Source organism: Rhea pennata, chromosome 4, assembly GCF_028389875.1.
Source record: "Rhea pennata isolate bPtePen1 chromosome 4, bPtePen1.pri, whole genome shotgun sequence".
Taxonomy (NCBI): domain Eukaryota; kingdom Metazoa; phylum Chordata; class Aves; order Rheiformes; family Rheidae; genus Rhea; species Rhea pennata.
Genome location: NC_084666.1, coordinates 38,348,807 through 38,366,980, shown reverse-complemented (window position 1 = coordinate 38,366,980; position 18,174 = coordinate 38,348,807). Strand labels below are relative to the sequence as shown.

General features: G+C 33.8%; 1 protein-coding gene across 1 annotated transcript in view; it reads left to right on the top strand.

The window, feature by feature from the left end:
* WDR17 (WD repeat domain 17) overlaps positions 1-18,174 on the top strand; it is a 42,039-nt gene that overhangs the window by 14,762 nt on the left and 9,103 nt on the right. The window contains 14 exon segments of the mRNA XM_062574671.1: positions 529-620; positions 1,757-1,839; positions 2,718-2,804; positions 5,202-5,366; positions 7,223-7,425; positions 7,564-7,713; positions 7,808-7,938; positions 8,966-9,091; positions 12,296-12,451; positions 12,716-12,780; positions 13,186-13,318; positions 14,936-15,027; positions 15,962-16,061; positions 17,246-17,385. Coding sequence (XP_062430655.1) covers positions 529-620; positions 1,757-1,839; positions 2,718-2,804; positions 5,202-5,366; positions 7,223-7,425; positions 7,564-7,713; positions 7,808-7,938; positions 8,966-9,091; positions 12,296-12,451; positions 12,716-12,780; positions 13,186-13,318; positions 14,936-15,027; positions 15,962-16,061; positions 17,246-17,385 — 1,723 coding nt within the window.

Here is an 18,174-nt window from a genome sequence, read left to right as displayed (position 1 = left end):
TGTCATTACATTCAAGTACATTCTTGGTGTGCTCCGTGACATAAGATCAGGACTCAGGGCTGCAGTAATGTAAGATTTAAGAAAAAAAAATACGCTCATATATTCTGTAGCATTCTTCCTCGTCTGTCTTAGTATGTAGGGAGCTCTAAAAGAAAAAGCTGTAATTGCTGCTGCTTCATGTTTGAAACATTGATATAGTATGCCTTTTGGGTTTCTAAGAGAGTCATATGCAAAATGAACATTATTGTTCTTGTTACCTTAACTGCAAAGATTGCGGTAGACATTAAGAACACTTCTTGCAATGAGTCAACATTTACATTGCTGTTGATACTCAAAATAGGAATGTCAAAGCAGATCAGGTTTTGATGAAATTGATATGTGTGACTTAGTATCAAATGCTGCAGTTTACTGCTTATGTGCCATTGCTGACTTTTGTTTGTATTAAATATATTTAAGTAAAAATATATTTGTCAAACAATACTGTTTCTTATATTCATTGTGAGATCTTATAAGTGCCTTTCTCTAAAGGAGATCTGAACTGCATAGCAGGTGCAACATCTAGAAATGGTGGCTTCATCTGGGATGTCCCCAGGGGCAAAATGATAACCCGGTTCAGTGAGGTAAGATGAGTTTACTTTTTTTTGGTCTACTAAATACAAGTTAGAGGTTTCCACTAGTGCCAGTAAATAAAGATATATCAATATTCGTACATTTTAAGTAGGTGCCATAAAGTAAAAATACAGTAAGAATGCTGTGGTTGTAAATGAAGTATTTTGCACTCCCTCAGACTGGGTTTGTGATGTAAGAATGATGAAGCACAGGATGGTCTCTATCTTAAAATCAGTCCTTTACTAATACACAGCAAAAGTCAAGCTGATCCTTTCTTAAATGTGTAAAGGGATATATACATATAGACTTCAAAGCTGTGTATCAAAATGTAAAATAATGAAATTATGTTCTGTACTTATGTACTTATGTTATGTACAAACATAAGACCCAGACAAAATTTTCAGTCCTTGAAGTCTAGACCATAAAGTTGCATTTAGCAGTGCACTGAACAGTTTGGCTCATTTAGAACCTTTCCTTGTATTACCTGGAATCTATACAAGCATTTAAGTTTTGAAGCAGTAACATAATTTAGTGTTGGCAGAAGGGGTTATGTAACACTGTATTGTAGTATTCTGTAGTGTTCTGTGTATTCTTAGTATGTAGCCCTAATGGGGGCTCTACAGTTTAGACAGACATAGTTAGCTGAGGCGATTTCTGCATCAGAGGAAAAAGGATGCGCTTTAAGAAGACAGGGATGGTGAAAAAAACAAAAAAACAAGAACAAAAAACCTCGGGACTTCCTGAGTTCTAACACGTCAATTAACAATTTGCACTTGATACTTATACTACTAAAAATCTGTTTTTCAACTTTGGTACTGATTCACATCCCACTTAATTTTCACTTACAATATAGATTGCTCGTTCTTCCTTTTAGCTCGTTCTTCCTTTTAACTCCATCTTCTCTCTTGAATCCTGGAGAGTATAGCGGTTTTATTGTCCCTCTCTTTAGTCTCAGTTTTCTGGACTTCTTATCTGCTATATCCCCAGCTATTTGGGGGGCTCATTTTAATGTATTTTTTATAGTATACTTTACTAGGAGAAATAGGGCTAGAGCCCATTAGAAAACATAATAAAACAGATCAGTCAGTACATAAGAGAAAAAGGGGTGAATTATTTCTTATTGATAGGTATTTTGCATTTTTTGAAGCACGGAAAAAATGGAATCTTCTGCATTGCCTGGAGTCATAAAGATTCCAAAAGAATAGCAACCTGCAGCAGTGATGGATTTTGGTGAGTCTCAAAAATAAATAAATAAATAGAGAGAGAGAGAGAGAACTCAGTCACTTTTGACAACACCATCAATAATTAAATTCATGATTTTAAGAAAAAGTAAAGGGTAAAACAGGAATTGTGTTTAAGACTGATACAGAAACTGAATGTTGGTGGGGGGGTTGTTTTTTTTTTTAGCCAAGAATGTTCTAGGTTTCTTATGTGTGAACACAGATGAAACTTGTCAAAAGCTATCCAACTTTGCTTGTAATTTAAAAAAAAAAAGTTATTTCAATGAATAGAAATGACTGTTTTGGTACAACAATGTAATGTTTGCCACTATATTACTCTAGGCGTGTAGTAGTTTTTGCAAAACCTGCAAATGACCACCAAGAATGATTTTGTATGTATTGTCTTCCAGTACATTTTAAAATCTCTTTGTTCATTCCTTGCTTTTGCTACCCATGTTATTTCAGCCCAAGCCTAACAAAAAGAGTGTGAATTTTATATTCTAGAAAATAATAAATCGAAATCCATTTTTTTAATCCCTAAAAATATGTTTGTATGTTAAAGATATAACCATGATTTAAACTGTGGCCTGTGAAGGATCCCTCAGGAAGGGAATTACCACAGTGTGTATCTTTACAACCCCCCTGAAGGAATATTTCGTGTAGTCTGAAGTTCGATTAAATGTTGTATTGAGAAATATATAGTTAGTTAAAAAAAAAAAAAAAAAAAAAAAGAGAGAGAGAGAGAGAATTTGACAGTTGTTTACATACCTGTAGCCCGTCAGTTACAGAGTTATCTGGCTTGTTTGTATAGAGTCAAACTTGACTTTTGGATAGCTTACTCCGAATGCTAATTTTTTTCCTCATTATATATACTGTAATTGGTTTCAGTATTATTCGAACTGTTGACGGCAAAGTTCTTCACAAGTACAAACATCCAGCTGCAGTTTTTGGCTGTGATTGGAGTCAAAACAACAAGTGAGTAAAAATTAATTATTTAAATAACAGTATTTAATTGAATTTCAGTATGGTAACACAATTATTTTAGAATGTGCTATTTACTGTGATATCAGAGCACTGAAATTGTTTGCTTCACAGAAGGGTATGTCTGTAGCAACTCCGTATTTCTAAAAGTGTGCTCAGTGTGGCAAAGCAGTGAGTAGGACAAGGGCTACTTAACTTCCAGAAGAGGTTATCTTCAAACCATGAAAGAGGAAAAAAATAATTCTCTGGTTCTATTTATATAATGTAATCAGAAAATCTGGATAAAAAAGTTTGTTTCTAAGACTTGGGAGACATATACCCGGTGCAGTGACATACAGCTCTGGGATCCCCAATCCCCTAAGCTGTCTTTGAACAGCCTGTCATCCAACAGTGCACTGTATATTGTGACGAGATACCAGCTTGGGTACTGAAATCAATATTGTTTTGTCAGCATAGTGCTGTGCCTTAGCCAGTAGGCGTCACTCTCTCAGAAGGTAATTATTTCTAGCAAAACAAAAGAATAAGTGTAAGTACTGCTTCTACTCCTGGCAACCTCTGTACTATATTACACAGCATTTTATAGTAGAAATATACCGTTGGGTCCTTCTGAGAACTAAAAGAAGAAATGTTAATGTAAAAACTTTAATACATTCTTAACATTTTATTATGCATGTTTAATTCTTGCTTACTGTCCAAGTCTGAGAAAATGTAACATTTTTATTGGTATGTTACTTTGATAGTAATAAATATGCAGAAGTTGGAGTAAGCAAACTTACGTCTAGCTGCTAGCATTGCAATTCTGTGAAATAAAAGAGTTAAGTACATTCTACGTTTGATGTCATCAGGAAGAGCCCAACATACATCCACTCTTGAAGGGACTTGAAGGAACAATTACAAAAAATAAGTGGTTGCAAGTTGCATAATGTTATAAATTAATTGTAAGAAAAGTAAAAGCACAATACATTGCAGCATTATTCTTGAGTAATATGGTTTAAAATGTTATATGAGAAACAGAATGTATCAAGATAAGATTTTGAAAAATTATTTAAATAATTATTGGCTCAATTCTAATACTTGGGGTTGAGTGGCTGATTTTTTCAAATATTTCTGACAAGAAAGTAGTAAGGCTGAGCCATTCTTATCTTTCGCCAGAATTTTCAGAATTATTAACTAACTTCATGAGGTTCCTTATATCTTTTTTTCAGTAGTGTCTAAGAAGGCTCAACAGAGAAGTGAGAGAAACTGGCTATTTTAAATCTTTTAAGGGGCTGATTCTCCTCATTGTGCACTTCTGTTTCACTCTGTCTTAATTTACATGCAGAAGTGAATTGTGGAAACCTGTGTGTTGAGTATTTTCTGGTCTGTGGCATTAATTTCTTTCTCCATTGTATTTTTTTTTTTTTTTGTATCTGTATTTTCATAAATTATAAAATGTGTGATACACAATAAAATAAATTGTATATAAGAACAAATACAAATATTATCACAGATTTACTACAATGTGAAGGATTAAAAAAACATAAAGAACAATTAATTCAGAATATGTTCAAGTATGACCACAAGAACACTCTTTTTTTCTTTAAATACTTACACTTTGCTTTGTTTAGTATAATATATACAATTAATTGACAATATAGTCTGTGGGAAAATAATAATATAAACTGTTACTTTATTCTAAAAGGTAAAGGAACAGACTGAAATTTCATCTTTTAATAATAGTAAGGTATTCTTTCTAATACTGTGCAACAATGGTAATATAATTCTAACAGGAGATAAAATATCCATCTGACCTTCTGAGTTTATTAAAAATATAAACTTGAGTAAATTTTTGTGGATTTTTTAATATCAATTTTTATACTAAGATTTTAACCCAAGTTTGTGCTAAGGAGGAAGAATAGCAGGGGAATTTGGTATCTGAAGGCTGACTTAACTTAAAGGACCGGCTGACTGGACCTTAGAGTCATAGAAGAAAGCAGACTTTTACCACCAGGGACGGGGGATTTAGATCAGCTTGCTTTTAATGCTTACTAAACTGAAGATAGCAGGGAACTAAGTACACTGTAATAGATGTTAATTTTGTAGATAATTGCTAATGACAACGTGAGTACCTTCTGTTTAAAATAATTACACATTAATCATTCTAGTAGTAAGTGTGTGCTGAGTGCATTATATACAGACATGCTTGATCAGATTGCAGTGCAAATATTATTCCCCATTGCACATAATGGACCTTTGTCAGTTTTTTTCTGAGGAAAAAAGAGGAACAAAGAGGAAGCAAAAATAAGCTAATTTTGTAATAAACTGTAAAATATGCATCATGTTTCTAGAGTTGAAACGCAGGTGTTCTTGATAATCCCAGTGACTAATCATTTTACTATTTTTATTTTGCAGGGATATGATAGCTACTGGTTGTGAGGATAAAAATGTTCGTGTTTATTACTTAGCAACGAGCTCTGATCAGCCGCTGAAAGTTTTCACAGGGCATACTGCAAAGGTGTTTCATGTACGGTGGTCTCCTCTGAGAGAAGGAATCCTCTGCAGTGGCTCTGATGATGGGTGTGTATTCCTGATGTATTAGGTAAAACTTTAGGCCTCAAACGGGAGTATTAGAGAAACTTAAAATCTTTAATTGTACTAGTGCTTGCACTGTCAAAAGCTCTGCTGTCATTATGTCCATGAGTAATATAATAGTTGAAATCTATGCCTTGTACAGAGTCAGACTGGAGCTTTACTGTTAGCTTAACACTGTGTTTAGGCAGCAGAATAATTATCTAAATTTGTCACAACTGCTGTATCAATGCAACTTTTCAAATGCTTTCCCAAAAGTGTAGTAAGTGACTGCGGTTTATTACTCCTGAGAATGATACAAGGATGATGCTACATTTTGACTTTACGTCTAAAGATGTGTTGCAAGAATTGAAGTCTTGTTGGATGTCTTTCATAAGTATGATCAAGTAGAATCTGGAGATTTTTAAAAGGATCCAGGTATCCCTCTACTGTCATTTTTATGACAGTTTCTGAGGGACAGAGGCTTAGTCTATGGTGAGCAGGAGAAAAGAGATTTTTCTGTGATTACAAGCCACTTCCCTGCTCAGTATACAGAACATTTCTGTGTTTGGAGAATTGGCTCCTGTTGCTTTCCTCAATACCATTCATTAGAGGATTATGTTTGCAGATTTCCAGTCAAGGCTTTTCAGTTCATAGTGTGATGACTTATTAAAGAAACCAACCCTACTTTGAGAGCCCAATTTAACAGTATTTTTACTTGTAAATCCTGTTTCACATGAACAAGAACTAATGAATCCAAAATTCTGTGTTACAGGGTGATTATGATATTTTTTGATTTTATATCAGTAATGGATATGTAATAAGTTCTGATTACAGAATCATTTCCAGAAGACATTTGCTTTTACTTGGCAGGAAGGAAGCATTGAATAACTTAGTCCTGGGTTGCACAGAAAGCAAGCAATCTTTTGGGTTTAATTTACTTCGTAACACTCTAGTTCATAGTCCAACTCACAGAACTATTTCAAATGACCTGCTCAACACCTAGGCTTATACAGTGTAAAAAAGTAGTATGTGAGGGTCACACATAAAACAATATGCATGTAAATATACAGACCGGCCTTCTAACTCATGGATTCTACTTTGATGGACCTTGCATCACAGATGACCCCTTTGCAGGGTTAGTGAAAGAGTAGTAAGTTGACCATACGTGTCTCTAGCTGCCATGGGTGAGCTTTGGTAATGTATTTAATTTGAATTACAGTCTTTTCGAGGAACTAAACATCTTTTTACTTATTTTTGTATTTTATTCTTTTAACCTCCCAATTCTGTAGTCTGCTCAGTTATCTGTACCCGGTAATACCAGCTACTGAAAATAAAATGAAATGTCAGAAACTTACTTGATTAATACAGAACAAAAAAAAGTGAAAAAGATTACATGAATTCTTCCTCATTCCTTGTATAGTTGTGGTAGGAGTTTCATAGTTTTAAGAAGACAGTGTAGCATCTACTTGTGCTATGTGACAAACACTGTATTCAAAGGAGAGTGCTATTAAAGCTATAGGAAAGACAAATGTCACAGTTTTCCTTTGTTTTTATTGTATTTTATTTCTTTAAGAGTCCTAAGATCCAAATTTATTAAATATCATTTATTAAGCAGTGTATAGGCAAGCTTGTTTTCCCTCACATGTCAGATAATGGTGCATGTGGAATTCTGAAAGACTGTATGGGTGATGGGCTAGTTTTTTACTCTTAAAAGCTGACTTTGTCCTTTTTTTTATTAAAACTTTTATAAACAGATTAGAAACAAATATTCTGATAAATTTGAAGTTTAGAATATTGCTGAAGTAATAATCGTATTTCAGTAGATTATTTGATGGATATGGGGTTTTTGTGTCCTGTTTCAGTACTGTTCGAATATGGGATTATACACAGGATGCCTGTATAAATATTCTTAGTGGACATACAGCTCCAGTACGGGGACTGATGTGGAATCCTGAAATTCCTTACCTGTTAATATCGGGCAGTTGGGACTATACTATTCGAGTCTGGGACACAAGAGATGGAACATGTTTGGACACAGTTTATGATCATGGTGCAGATGTATATGGTAATAGTATTTTAAATATTAATACTTTATTTTTGTGTTATTAAATTGCATTTTAAAATATTTTAAATGTTTTTAAAATAGTCATTAGGTGACTAGCTAAACTTGAATGCATTTTTAAATACTGTCTCTCTCTACTAGGGTTAACGTGTCATCCTAGTCGTCCATTTACTATGGCATCTTGCTCTCGTGACTCTACTGTGAGACTCTGGTCATTGACACCTCTTATAAACCCTCTACAAGTAAATATTTTAGCAGACAGATGTTGGGATGAGATTATTGGTAATATAGGTAAGTTAAATTGTACATACTGTTGTTTTAACCTTCTATCCGTTACTGTACCATTTTTGAGTTATTTTTGTATATAAAACTTTTTGTTTACTAGATCGTGCTGTGGAATCTGGTGCTCCTCCTTTGCTATGCGGTAAAGTTTCTAGGGATATTAAACAAGAGGTGGAAAAATTGACAGGAAATCCTCGAGGAAAAAAACTACGGTGGTTTTCAGAATGTTTTTCAGTAAGTATTCTATGATCTTAAAGGATGTTATCAGAGTGCCTTTTTTTGTTCTCTTAAGACAGTCACCAAAACAAAATTTTTTTGCATTCTTTTTGACTATTACTCTGTCTTGCTTTACTATCTCTCTTAAAGGTGACTCAGAAAATATGCAAAAATCGATTCAATCCCTTAACAATTTCATATGTCAAAATGTCTATAATTGAATTGTTGGTCAGTTGTGAACACCAAATTTTCACAAAGGGAAATAGGTGGGATATTTTACTTATCTGAGCAAAGCTTTTCCTACAGAAAAGAATTTTCTACTGGAGAAAATGAAAAGATTTGTTTTATCCAAATACATTGGAATATTTAGTTTTAGTCCATTAAAAGGAAAGCTACATTCTGGGTTAGGATGAAATGCCCAAGTGTCTTCTATATTTGTAACCCCGTTATTCTTTAAAAAGTTCCATTAGATCAAATATTTTATATTTTTTCTTTTTAATTAGTCATTCTCTCTATAACTGGTTGAATAGTAACCTAGGGTCCTAGAGTTAGAGAAAGGAGGATTCAAGAATTAGACCAGTTAAAATGCTTAAAATTTTCAAAAAACTTTGCTACTCTGGCAGTTGAACTTTAGAGTTGTTTTCTGTCTGGCCCACCTTTTTTGTGTTACAGAGGACAATAAACAACTATTTGGGCAACTCTTGCAGCCTACAGCTGAATGTTGTTTCATGCCTGTAGTAACCACCACAGAGGCTGTATACACCTAGAAGCAAAAGGAGAAGGTCTAATGGCAAGCCCTCAATTACATCTGTGTGTAATCAAATACTTACCCTCATGAATTGTTGCTGTATCTACACAGATTTTAAGATGACCGAAGGAGTGTCGTGTCTTCATAGTAAAGCTTCTAATGTTGAGGTGGTCTGAAATTGTATTTCTTGGAATTGACTGACAAATATTTTTCTAGATCTTCACAGGTTTTTCTCTCAAAGGTAACTGTAATGCAACTATTCTCTTTTTTCCTTTCCCCTCCCCCCAACAATTACAGCCTCCAGGAGGCAGCAAAAATTTATGGGATTTAGTTGCTGTAATAAAAGGACAGGATGATAGTTTGCTTCCACAAAACTACTGCAAAGGAATTATGCATATGAAACATCTCCTTAGATTTAGAATGGTAAGTGAAGCATACACATTATGTGAGAATGGTTAATAATTAATTATTATAATAATTAATAATAATTAATTAAATAATTAATAATTAATAATTTCAATCTTAAAAAATAATATAATATTTTATGAAAGGGTCATGATTTCATGTCTAAAGATTTCAAGCTGGTACTGGCCCTGCTCTTGTGAGTTGTACTGGATCACATATTGCACTGCTCTGTTTAACCTTTAAGGCCTTACAGAATATTGGCTTTTTCACTTCTTTTATCTTGCCATACTCAGGCTTCCAGAAACAAAGCAAACTTTTTCCCACAAATGACAATCCTACTTTCTCACTGTTCTTTGGAATTCTTCCTTTGCTTTTGAAATCACATCTATAAATCTACAGCTTTTTTTTTTTCCTGTAAAATCCTTCCTAAGATCACTTTCAGTGTGATGTCTGAAAGACACAGATAATAGGTAACATTAGGTGACATAAAGTCCTTAAATAGTGTTGTTTAGAGAGGTGGAATTGATTGTTTTAAATCTTTTCTTTTCTTTCTTTTTTTTTTTTTTTGGGGGGGGGCATCTTGTCGTTAGTTGTGTGTGTTATTTAATATTTTGTTTGTATGTGTGTAACCAGGAATATAATTCTCTTATGAATGAATAATACATAAAATACCTTGAAAAAATAAACACTATTTTTTCTTTGCCCTATATTCCATTTTATTCGGAGTCAGACTCTACTTTGTATTTCTGTTAATGCTTCTGTCAGGCAGTTCTCCAAATACTGTACCAAACTCAGAATCACTTTAAAAATAAAAATAAAAAGTTCTCTGTGCAATACTAGTTGGTAAGAACAATATCTTCTAGCTAAGTATGTATGACTTATGCGTACTCAGTGTTAAAATGATACGTTATTGTTGGTAACTTTGAAAACAAGAAATTGAAAACATAACTACATTTTATGCTGTGAAGCCAGTTTGCCTGCCCAATAATATATACTGTACTGTACTTATGTTCAAAAAGGTCAAATTATTGGCTTTTGCAAACACAAAGTTTGTAGTTATGTTCTGATAAAGTGGCAGAGGAATTCAGGCATGAAAACGGAGGCGAGGCAGCAGAAGCGTGCTGCGTGGCTGTCTGGAAGGAAGAGTACAAAACCAGAAACCTTCACTAGCAGAGATATGCATCTGAAAAGTGACTCAGATGCCAAGGTCAAATTCAAGTACCAGGCTACAAAATTATTTGTAGCTGCTTATATAAATATGTAACCAGATATACAGTTGTACAGTATCGCTAGACATTCCTGTTGGAGACTGGTCAGAGGTTATGGGATTATTTAGTCTAACAAGTGGATTGGGAAAGAGGAAAGATATTTATTGGTGTGAATCAGAAAATGTTTAACCTTTTTTTGCCTGAGCTAAACACTTGGCACCTGTTATTAGTTAGGCCATCCCTTTTGTGCAAGTCACAGGTCCCCATTAAGTGTGACCTACATAACTGACTACTCTTAACTATTGGAAACTTTTGTTGGTGTTGTTAACTGTATTAATAGCAGCTGTTCTGTTAATACTGTGAATTAAGCAAAACAAAAGATAAAACAAAAAAAAAAAATTGTTTCAGCCAGTTAGCCCTGGAAATTCTTTCTTGACTCCTGCAGTGCAAGCAGTCTGTTATCCATATAATGTGATTTCATGCTTTCATAATTCAGGCAATGTAGAGTAACTCGGGTAATTGCTCTTCATTCTCTGGATGTGTATTAAGTGTTCACGTTCATTAAAAGCCTTTTTATGCCCTTTTTGCTGGCTCAAAATCCTGTTTGAGAGCTTTGGGAGAAGGAAGTGGTAAGGTAATGGAGACTTGCTGTATATGACTTTTTATATTATTCCTTCCATAAGAAACTGGACAATGGCACTGCAACAACCAGACATTTCAGGATCAAGCAGAAACCTAGAGCACGTGTGTTCTTTCTGGTTTCTAGCAACCAGAGAGAATTCACTGGGGGTATTAACATGCAAATGATACAAAGGACAGATCACCAGATGGACAGTAATACAGTTTGATTAAGAAAACCAGATCTTAGCAGTTGACATTGGTCTACATTGCAGTTTATTTTGATAACAAATGTCCAAAGTTCATTCTCTATCCTCCATGTATGGTATGATGAAGCTTTAACAGACAAACACTGTCACACGTCCATTTAAGATAGAAATAGTTAAACTAAAAAGTAGGAATTCTTGAAATGTAAAGTGGAGCTCATTTTTGCTTTACTTGTATTAAACATGATCCTGTTGTATCTGAATTCAGTCAGTTCTTTGTCAGACTCTGATGAATGGATAAATCTACTCTTATCTCTTTGGTTGTTATAAAAATTATAATGGTTAGGAATATAAGTAGTCACACACAATGGGCTGTGATAGATCTCAAGGATGCAAGGAGACAGGTTAAACTTACTATCTTTATTCTTTCTTTACTTAGACTTCATTATAATGGTAATAATTACCATTTCCAATTCTGTATATTTTGTGTTCATAAATATTTATTGAAATTTTAAAAATACCAAGAGATTTTTATGTGGGCATCTGGGTGAAGATGGCTTACATATGAGAAAATGTTTAAGAATGAAATTAAAATATATAACAAAGATTAAAGGAAGATAATTGTGAAAAGAATGCATATGGGATTCCAAACACTAATACAGTTGTATTAACATTATGAATCATTCACTGTAATCTCTTCATTATTTGTAGTTTTTTATCAAATTAAGTTTCTTTCTTAAAAGATACTTAATTACAAAAGAATACAGAAAGTATCTGAAGGGAGGGTGTCAGACAAGCTCTTTTCAGTGGTGCTCTGTGACAGGACAAGAGTCAATGGGCAGAAACTGAAGCACAGGCAGTTCCGCCTGACCGTGAGGGGGAATTTCTTCCCTGTGAGAGTGACGGAGCCCTGGAGCAGGTTGCCCAGAGAGGCTGTGGAGTCTTCTTCTCTGGAGATCTTCAAGGGCTGCCTGGATGCAACCCTGTCTAACATGCTCTAGGTGACCCTGCTTGAGCAGGGGTGTTGGACTAGATGATCTCCAGAGGTCCCTTCCAACCTTACCGATTCTGTGATTCTGTGTGATTCTGTAATGTGTGATTTTAATTCATTTGTCTTAATAAAAAATGTTTCTATCACAGAGAAGTTTTTATCACAGAAAACTAACAGAAGTATTTTTTCTTTTTATCAGTCCAAAGCACAAGAACTGACAACAGTAAAAATGTCCAAGTTTGGAGGTGGTATTGGTGCACCAAGCAAAGAGGAGAGACTTAAAGAAGCTGCAGAAATACATTTAAGATTAGGACAAATTCAGAGATATTGTGAACTGATGGTAGAGCTCGGAGAGGTAAAATATCAAATCACTTTTGAAAAAACAATAAAATACAAAAGTTTATAAAAATGGCTTGGCTTGGATAGCAACAAAATTGATCATAAATGAAGAGTGAGCTTTCTCCAATTACATTATTTTTAACATATGCAGTTTAATGCATAGATCATCACTCATTTAGCCTTGTGACAAATACATATTTTGATAGAAAAACTTGAAAATGTGAAAAATAGAACTGTTTCTCAAAATAATCAGGCAAAATATACTGCCCCTTTCTTCTAGTGGGACAAAGCACTCTCAGTTGCACCTGGTGTATCGATGAAATATTGGAAGAAGTTAATGCAAAGGTAAGGTGATAAAAATTATATTGAATTGTACTTTTTGTCCATAAAAAAAACAAAAACAGGCAAATAGAAAGGATTAATATTAATAACAGCAACTGCCTTTGTCTTCTATTACAACATTTTAATGATGTTACTTTTTTTGTTCAAAAAACTTTGTGATGGAACAGCTGTGGAATTCAACAAAGATTATGTACAGAAAGCAAGTTAAAGGGTTGAATGTAAATTGCAAGTTTTAAACTGCGTATTCTTTAGTGCAATAATCTAGTAGCTTGTATATTTTCTGAGGTCTAGAAAGGCAGATGGGTTTCAGTGAAATGTTTATAGCTTCATCTAAAACCTATATCAGAGAAGTAAGTTTAATGATAAATTATATGTGTAGATCTTTCGTGTTTATTTTTGTTTATTTAGGCGAGCTGATCAGTTAATTCAGGAAGAAAATGATGATGTCATCCCGTACTGTATAGCTGTTGGAGATGTGAAGAAACTAGTTTCATTCTTTACTTCAAGAGGCCAGCTTAAAGAGGCTCTACTTATTGCACAGGTATTATAACATAGATGAGTTTGGGAGATGTATTTAGTTATTAATTTCTAAGTCTAAAGAGGACAAGCATATTTAAAAGGCTAGCTCTGTTCACCTTTGTAAAACGGCTGAATAATTAAATCTTCTGTTTACTTGCGTGTTCTGTTGGCCAATTTTTACTCAGAAACCACAAAAAGGTATCTTGTGCCTAGATATTTTAAGCCCGATTCTTCTAAACTGGAGTCAACTACCTATAATGAAAACTGATCTATTAGTGTCTGGTTGACACTTGAGGTAAAAGATTGACCTTTTTTCAGCAGTCAGAACTGCCCTCAACTTTTAAGGCATGTAGGATTTCTGTTACATTTCTACCAAGCTCTTGGTTATTCTTCACTCTATAGAGTCTTTGTGGGAAACCATGCAATTGCAGTAGTAATCAATATACAAAATCAAGCTTATAAATGAATGCAAAAAAAGACTACAACAAATTAGGCAAATCATATTTTAAATGCTTTTTATTTTCTGAAATACTCTGATCTTTATAAGCGTATTTTAGCAGTGGACTTACTGTGAATTCTGAAAATATTTAGTATTCAAACATATTTTGGCATGCTTGTATGTCTCTTCTGCTCCCTAAATGTAAACACAAGTTAAAGAGCACATAAAACAATCAAGATTATTAATTTGTCTCACTCTATTCTTTGTGAATAATTTCTATGTATTTAATGCAGTTTGTGTTAAATAAAGCTGTCCGGATTCATTGCTGGTACATTTTCTGATGCCTGTCTATCTTAGAATGTTCAGTTGCCTCAAAGGGTGGAACCTGAATAATGAATGTGAATTTGTTCATTAGAAATTGTCCATATGTGTGTTGTTTTTCTTCTGAAGAGTGACTGTATAGTTTACAAGATAAAACTTTGAAGTATGCTTAAATTTAACAAGTTACTATGTTTGAACTTCAAAGAACCTTAAAGTTTAAAAAGATGTTTAGGTTTCTTGCAAGAGAGGCATTGCATGGATTGCTTTTGTTACCATTCATACAATAGTCTTTTGTTGCAAAGGTTTAATCAGAAAATACCAAGCAATAAAATACAAAGACTTTCTTTCCCTTTTGTCTGAGCCTCGGGTTTTAATGTCATTACCGCCGCTGTACCTGAATGCACAAACGCAGCAAAAACATGAGAAAGAATTTCAGTTCAATTTCTTCTCATTTAATGTTAGAAATAATTTATTACCAAACATGAAAAAAGTTCAGCTTATGTTACTATATAAACCTTTTCAGATCTGATATACCTACTAAGGAGGGGTCTTGGATTTCACCCTTCAATCACAGCCACGTGTTCCTAGGGGAGTGAAAATCAAGGTTTTAGCCTTCACTGTCCATTTTAAGCTTATTCAAAAGCTGGGAAAATCCTCTGTTAGGCAGATAGGAAGATAGAGATCTTCTGCCTCTGTCAAATTTCTTGTACAGCTGAGTAAAACTAGGCAAAAATTTTTCTGTGACTAGATTTGTTAGTTTAAAAATTTCCTTTATTATATTCGTGCTTTAGAGTGGTGTTATTCTATGCTCTGGAAAACAACATTTCTTACTTATTTTGATTGGCATATTAATTAATCCTTCTTTTTATTCACTTCTAGGCAGCTTATGAGGGCAATATACAAATGTCACCACTCTCCACAACAACTGGATCTTCAAATTCTGATGCAAACAATACAGATGATTATAATGAGTAAGTTGCTTTATTTTATATTTAAAGATTCATTTTTGTGCAGTATATAAAGTCATCAAGGGAAGAAAATCTTACTAGTTTAATTTGGTAGTAATAATGTAGAATTTGAAAAGGGAATATTACATTTTTTCTCAGACTTAGTTGGAAGAGCCAGTTAGTTAATACCTGATGCTACATTAATAATCAACTGCATAGAGCCTCCTTCTATAAATTCTTCATATGTATGTATTACAGTTATAAATATTTTTACTTATTTTTTATTTGCTTGATCTTTGTTATGCATTTCTATCCATTGAAATATGCCTAAATATGTAGCTTATTAAAGTATAATTTTTCTTGTACATAGAATAAGATTTAGATTTAGCGAGTATCTTTGAGTCTGGTTTTTTGCATCTTCTCCTCCAGAAGCCTTTCACTATTTTTCATCAGTGAAGATTCAAAAAATGTACACTAGTGTCCAAATTTTCATTGTATGTGCCCACAAAAGAAATTATGCCCTTCTCTGTATTAAAACAGTACTCAAAACCCTAGAATGCATTATCAAGCTTGATATGTAGTAGCAAAAGTAGCTTGGAGGGTGTATAGATTCTTCATTTACATGTGCAGTTTTTAAGCAAGTAGAGGAATATTCACACAGGCTTCACAGGTACAGAATGGGTATTCAAACGTTTGACTTTTTTTCTGTCAATCTGAAGAAACATCTCTATACTGGTGTGGATTGTGTAAGACTGACTGGAATGTACACTGATGTAAGTAGTAGATGCAGTTCAAAATGATTACATTGATGTCATTAGTAATATTGTTATCTATAAGTAAAATATCTTTAAAACATTTTAGTGTATAGAAACACATGTGATGACTTATATGTAAATTAAGAACCAAACAAGTCCAACCTTTAGGTGATCTTGCAGGATTCGTTGTTTTGTTGTTACAGACTCCTACATAAGGTCAGTCAAGAACTGGCAGAATGGTATTTCCAGGATGGCCATGCAGTACTCGCAGCATGTTGCCATTTGGCTGTTGAAAATATAGAGGTAACTTTTTTTGGAAAAAAAAAAAATGTATATATGGAAAGGCTAACAGTGACTTGCTTTTTATATTTTAGAAACCAGTTAATATTGGGGTATATAACTACTTCATTCTAAAATGTATTACTTACCCTGGGTATTCAATTTGTGTATATTTATATAGAGAGTTTGACATTTAAAAAAATTGAAATTAGTGGCAAAACCCCCCTGATTTCATTAAGATTTCACCTTTATTCACAAAAAGAAATATGTTATTATTTAATTGGATCTTAATAAATGCAGAAACTTGTTATATCAGAAAATACCTTGCATACATATAAACAGAAGTATTATTTTTTTTGCGGTTTGTATTGTTATGGTAGTTCAACAAATCCATTCAGAATTAGAACTTCATTGTGCTACATGCATGATAAAAAAAAAAAAAAAAACAAAAAACAAAAATATGCAATCTCCACCTTGAGTGATTTGCAATCCAAATATTTAAGTAAACAGGGGATAAACACCAGCAAAATACAGCTGATAATACAGAAACATATTTCATTAAATTTCCTTTTATTTGTAACTTTTCTGATCTCTTTCTTTTCCTCATTCTCTGTGGATTTTGTTGTTGTTGACCTCCCCTGTGTTCTTCCTCCTCTATCCTTCCCCCACTCTCATCCCAGATGAATAAGATTCTATCTTAATAGGCTGTTCAGAATGAAAGTAGTAATTAATTAATGCTTTTATTTCAAAATGGAGATGTTTCAAAATTTTGTATTGTCTCTAACATTTCATGTTCTGCAATCCCAATTAGCAATTCCAGTTTCCCGGAGAAGATAAGAAAAGGAAATTATCCCTGTTTTTTGAGTTTCCTTTTATCCAAAGAAATGGGAAGTATGTCCTCTGAAAGCTAGCATTTTTACCCTAGACTAAAGGGGCTTTGCATCATGCTTGTTATGTATGATGTTTAATCTCTTTGGTTGAATAAAGGAAGATTAAGCTAAAGGAAATCCATGTGGTTATTTAAAAACTGATTCATGTATGGTACACAATTATGCATTCAAGAGGCCCAAATTCTATGTAGGAGTTTCCTTAATGCATATTTTGCCCTTCTGTAAAAAGCAGTCTCATAAATGAATGTAATATAGTCAACACAGTGACTCCTCAAAATGCTTGTGTCCCTTAATGATATAATTTTTTTATTGAGCAAGCTTGCCATGGCAAACCTGATTCGTGGAAATGAACTGGAGTTGGCAATCAGTGTGGGTACTGTCTTAGGAGAAAGTGCCGCGCAAGCAACACATTATGCTCTAGAATTACTAGCAAGAAAATGTATGACAATAACAACATGGTAAGAATTTCTCACTCCAGAGAAGGTTTTTTTTTTTTTTTCCCCTGACAAAACAAAGTTGTTCCTCGTTCTGAAAACTCTTACATAGACCAAATCACTATGGCCAGGTAGATTGAATAAGATTTGCAGGATTAGACCAATGATGCACAGAAATCACAGATATTGTACTTTAATCTCAAAATGCATGACATATGTATTGTAAATGAGTGAAGACTCGTTGTCTTACAGAGTCCTATCATGTAAAGCCTGCTGGAAGAACCCGATGGTATGCTTGGGCAATAACAAGCATAGTAGCTACTAGTCTGTACTGAGTGAAAACAGACGTTTTCAGACAAAGCAAGGCTAGAACTGAATTAAAGTCAGAAGGAACAGAGGCTTAAATAGGATTTATAGAGTGATTTTAGGTACTTTAAAATGTAAACATGTAAGCAGCCAAGGAATTATTTCATATTAGTATTAGGAATACAGCAGAGCTGAAAAATTTAAGGATAATGCAGGTTTACTGTTTAACTTTGCAGGAGTAGGCCATTTCCCTATTCTGTATAGGGGAAACTTCACATCTGTGCTAAACTTTCTCTTCTTCCTTGTGATGGTTTTATTTTGAAGAGTATGATTCTGGTCTATTTTTGTCTAGCAGTGAAAAGCAGAAAATCATACTACGAGTGTTTGTCAGCTATTCGGGTGCTTTCAGAATTAACATTCAGTAGACAGCGGTGCTTAAATAGATGCTACAATCAAGCCTCAGTTTTGCCACTACCGTTAGTATTTGCTTAAGCATCTGGAAGTAGC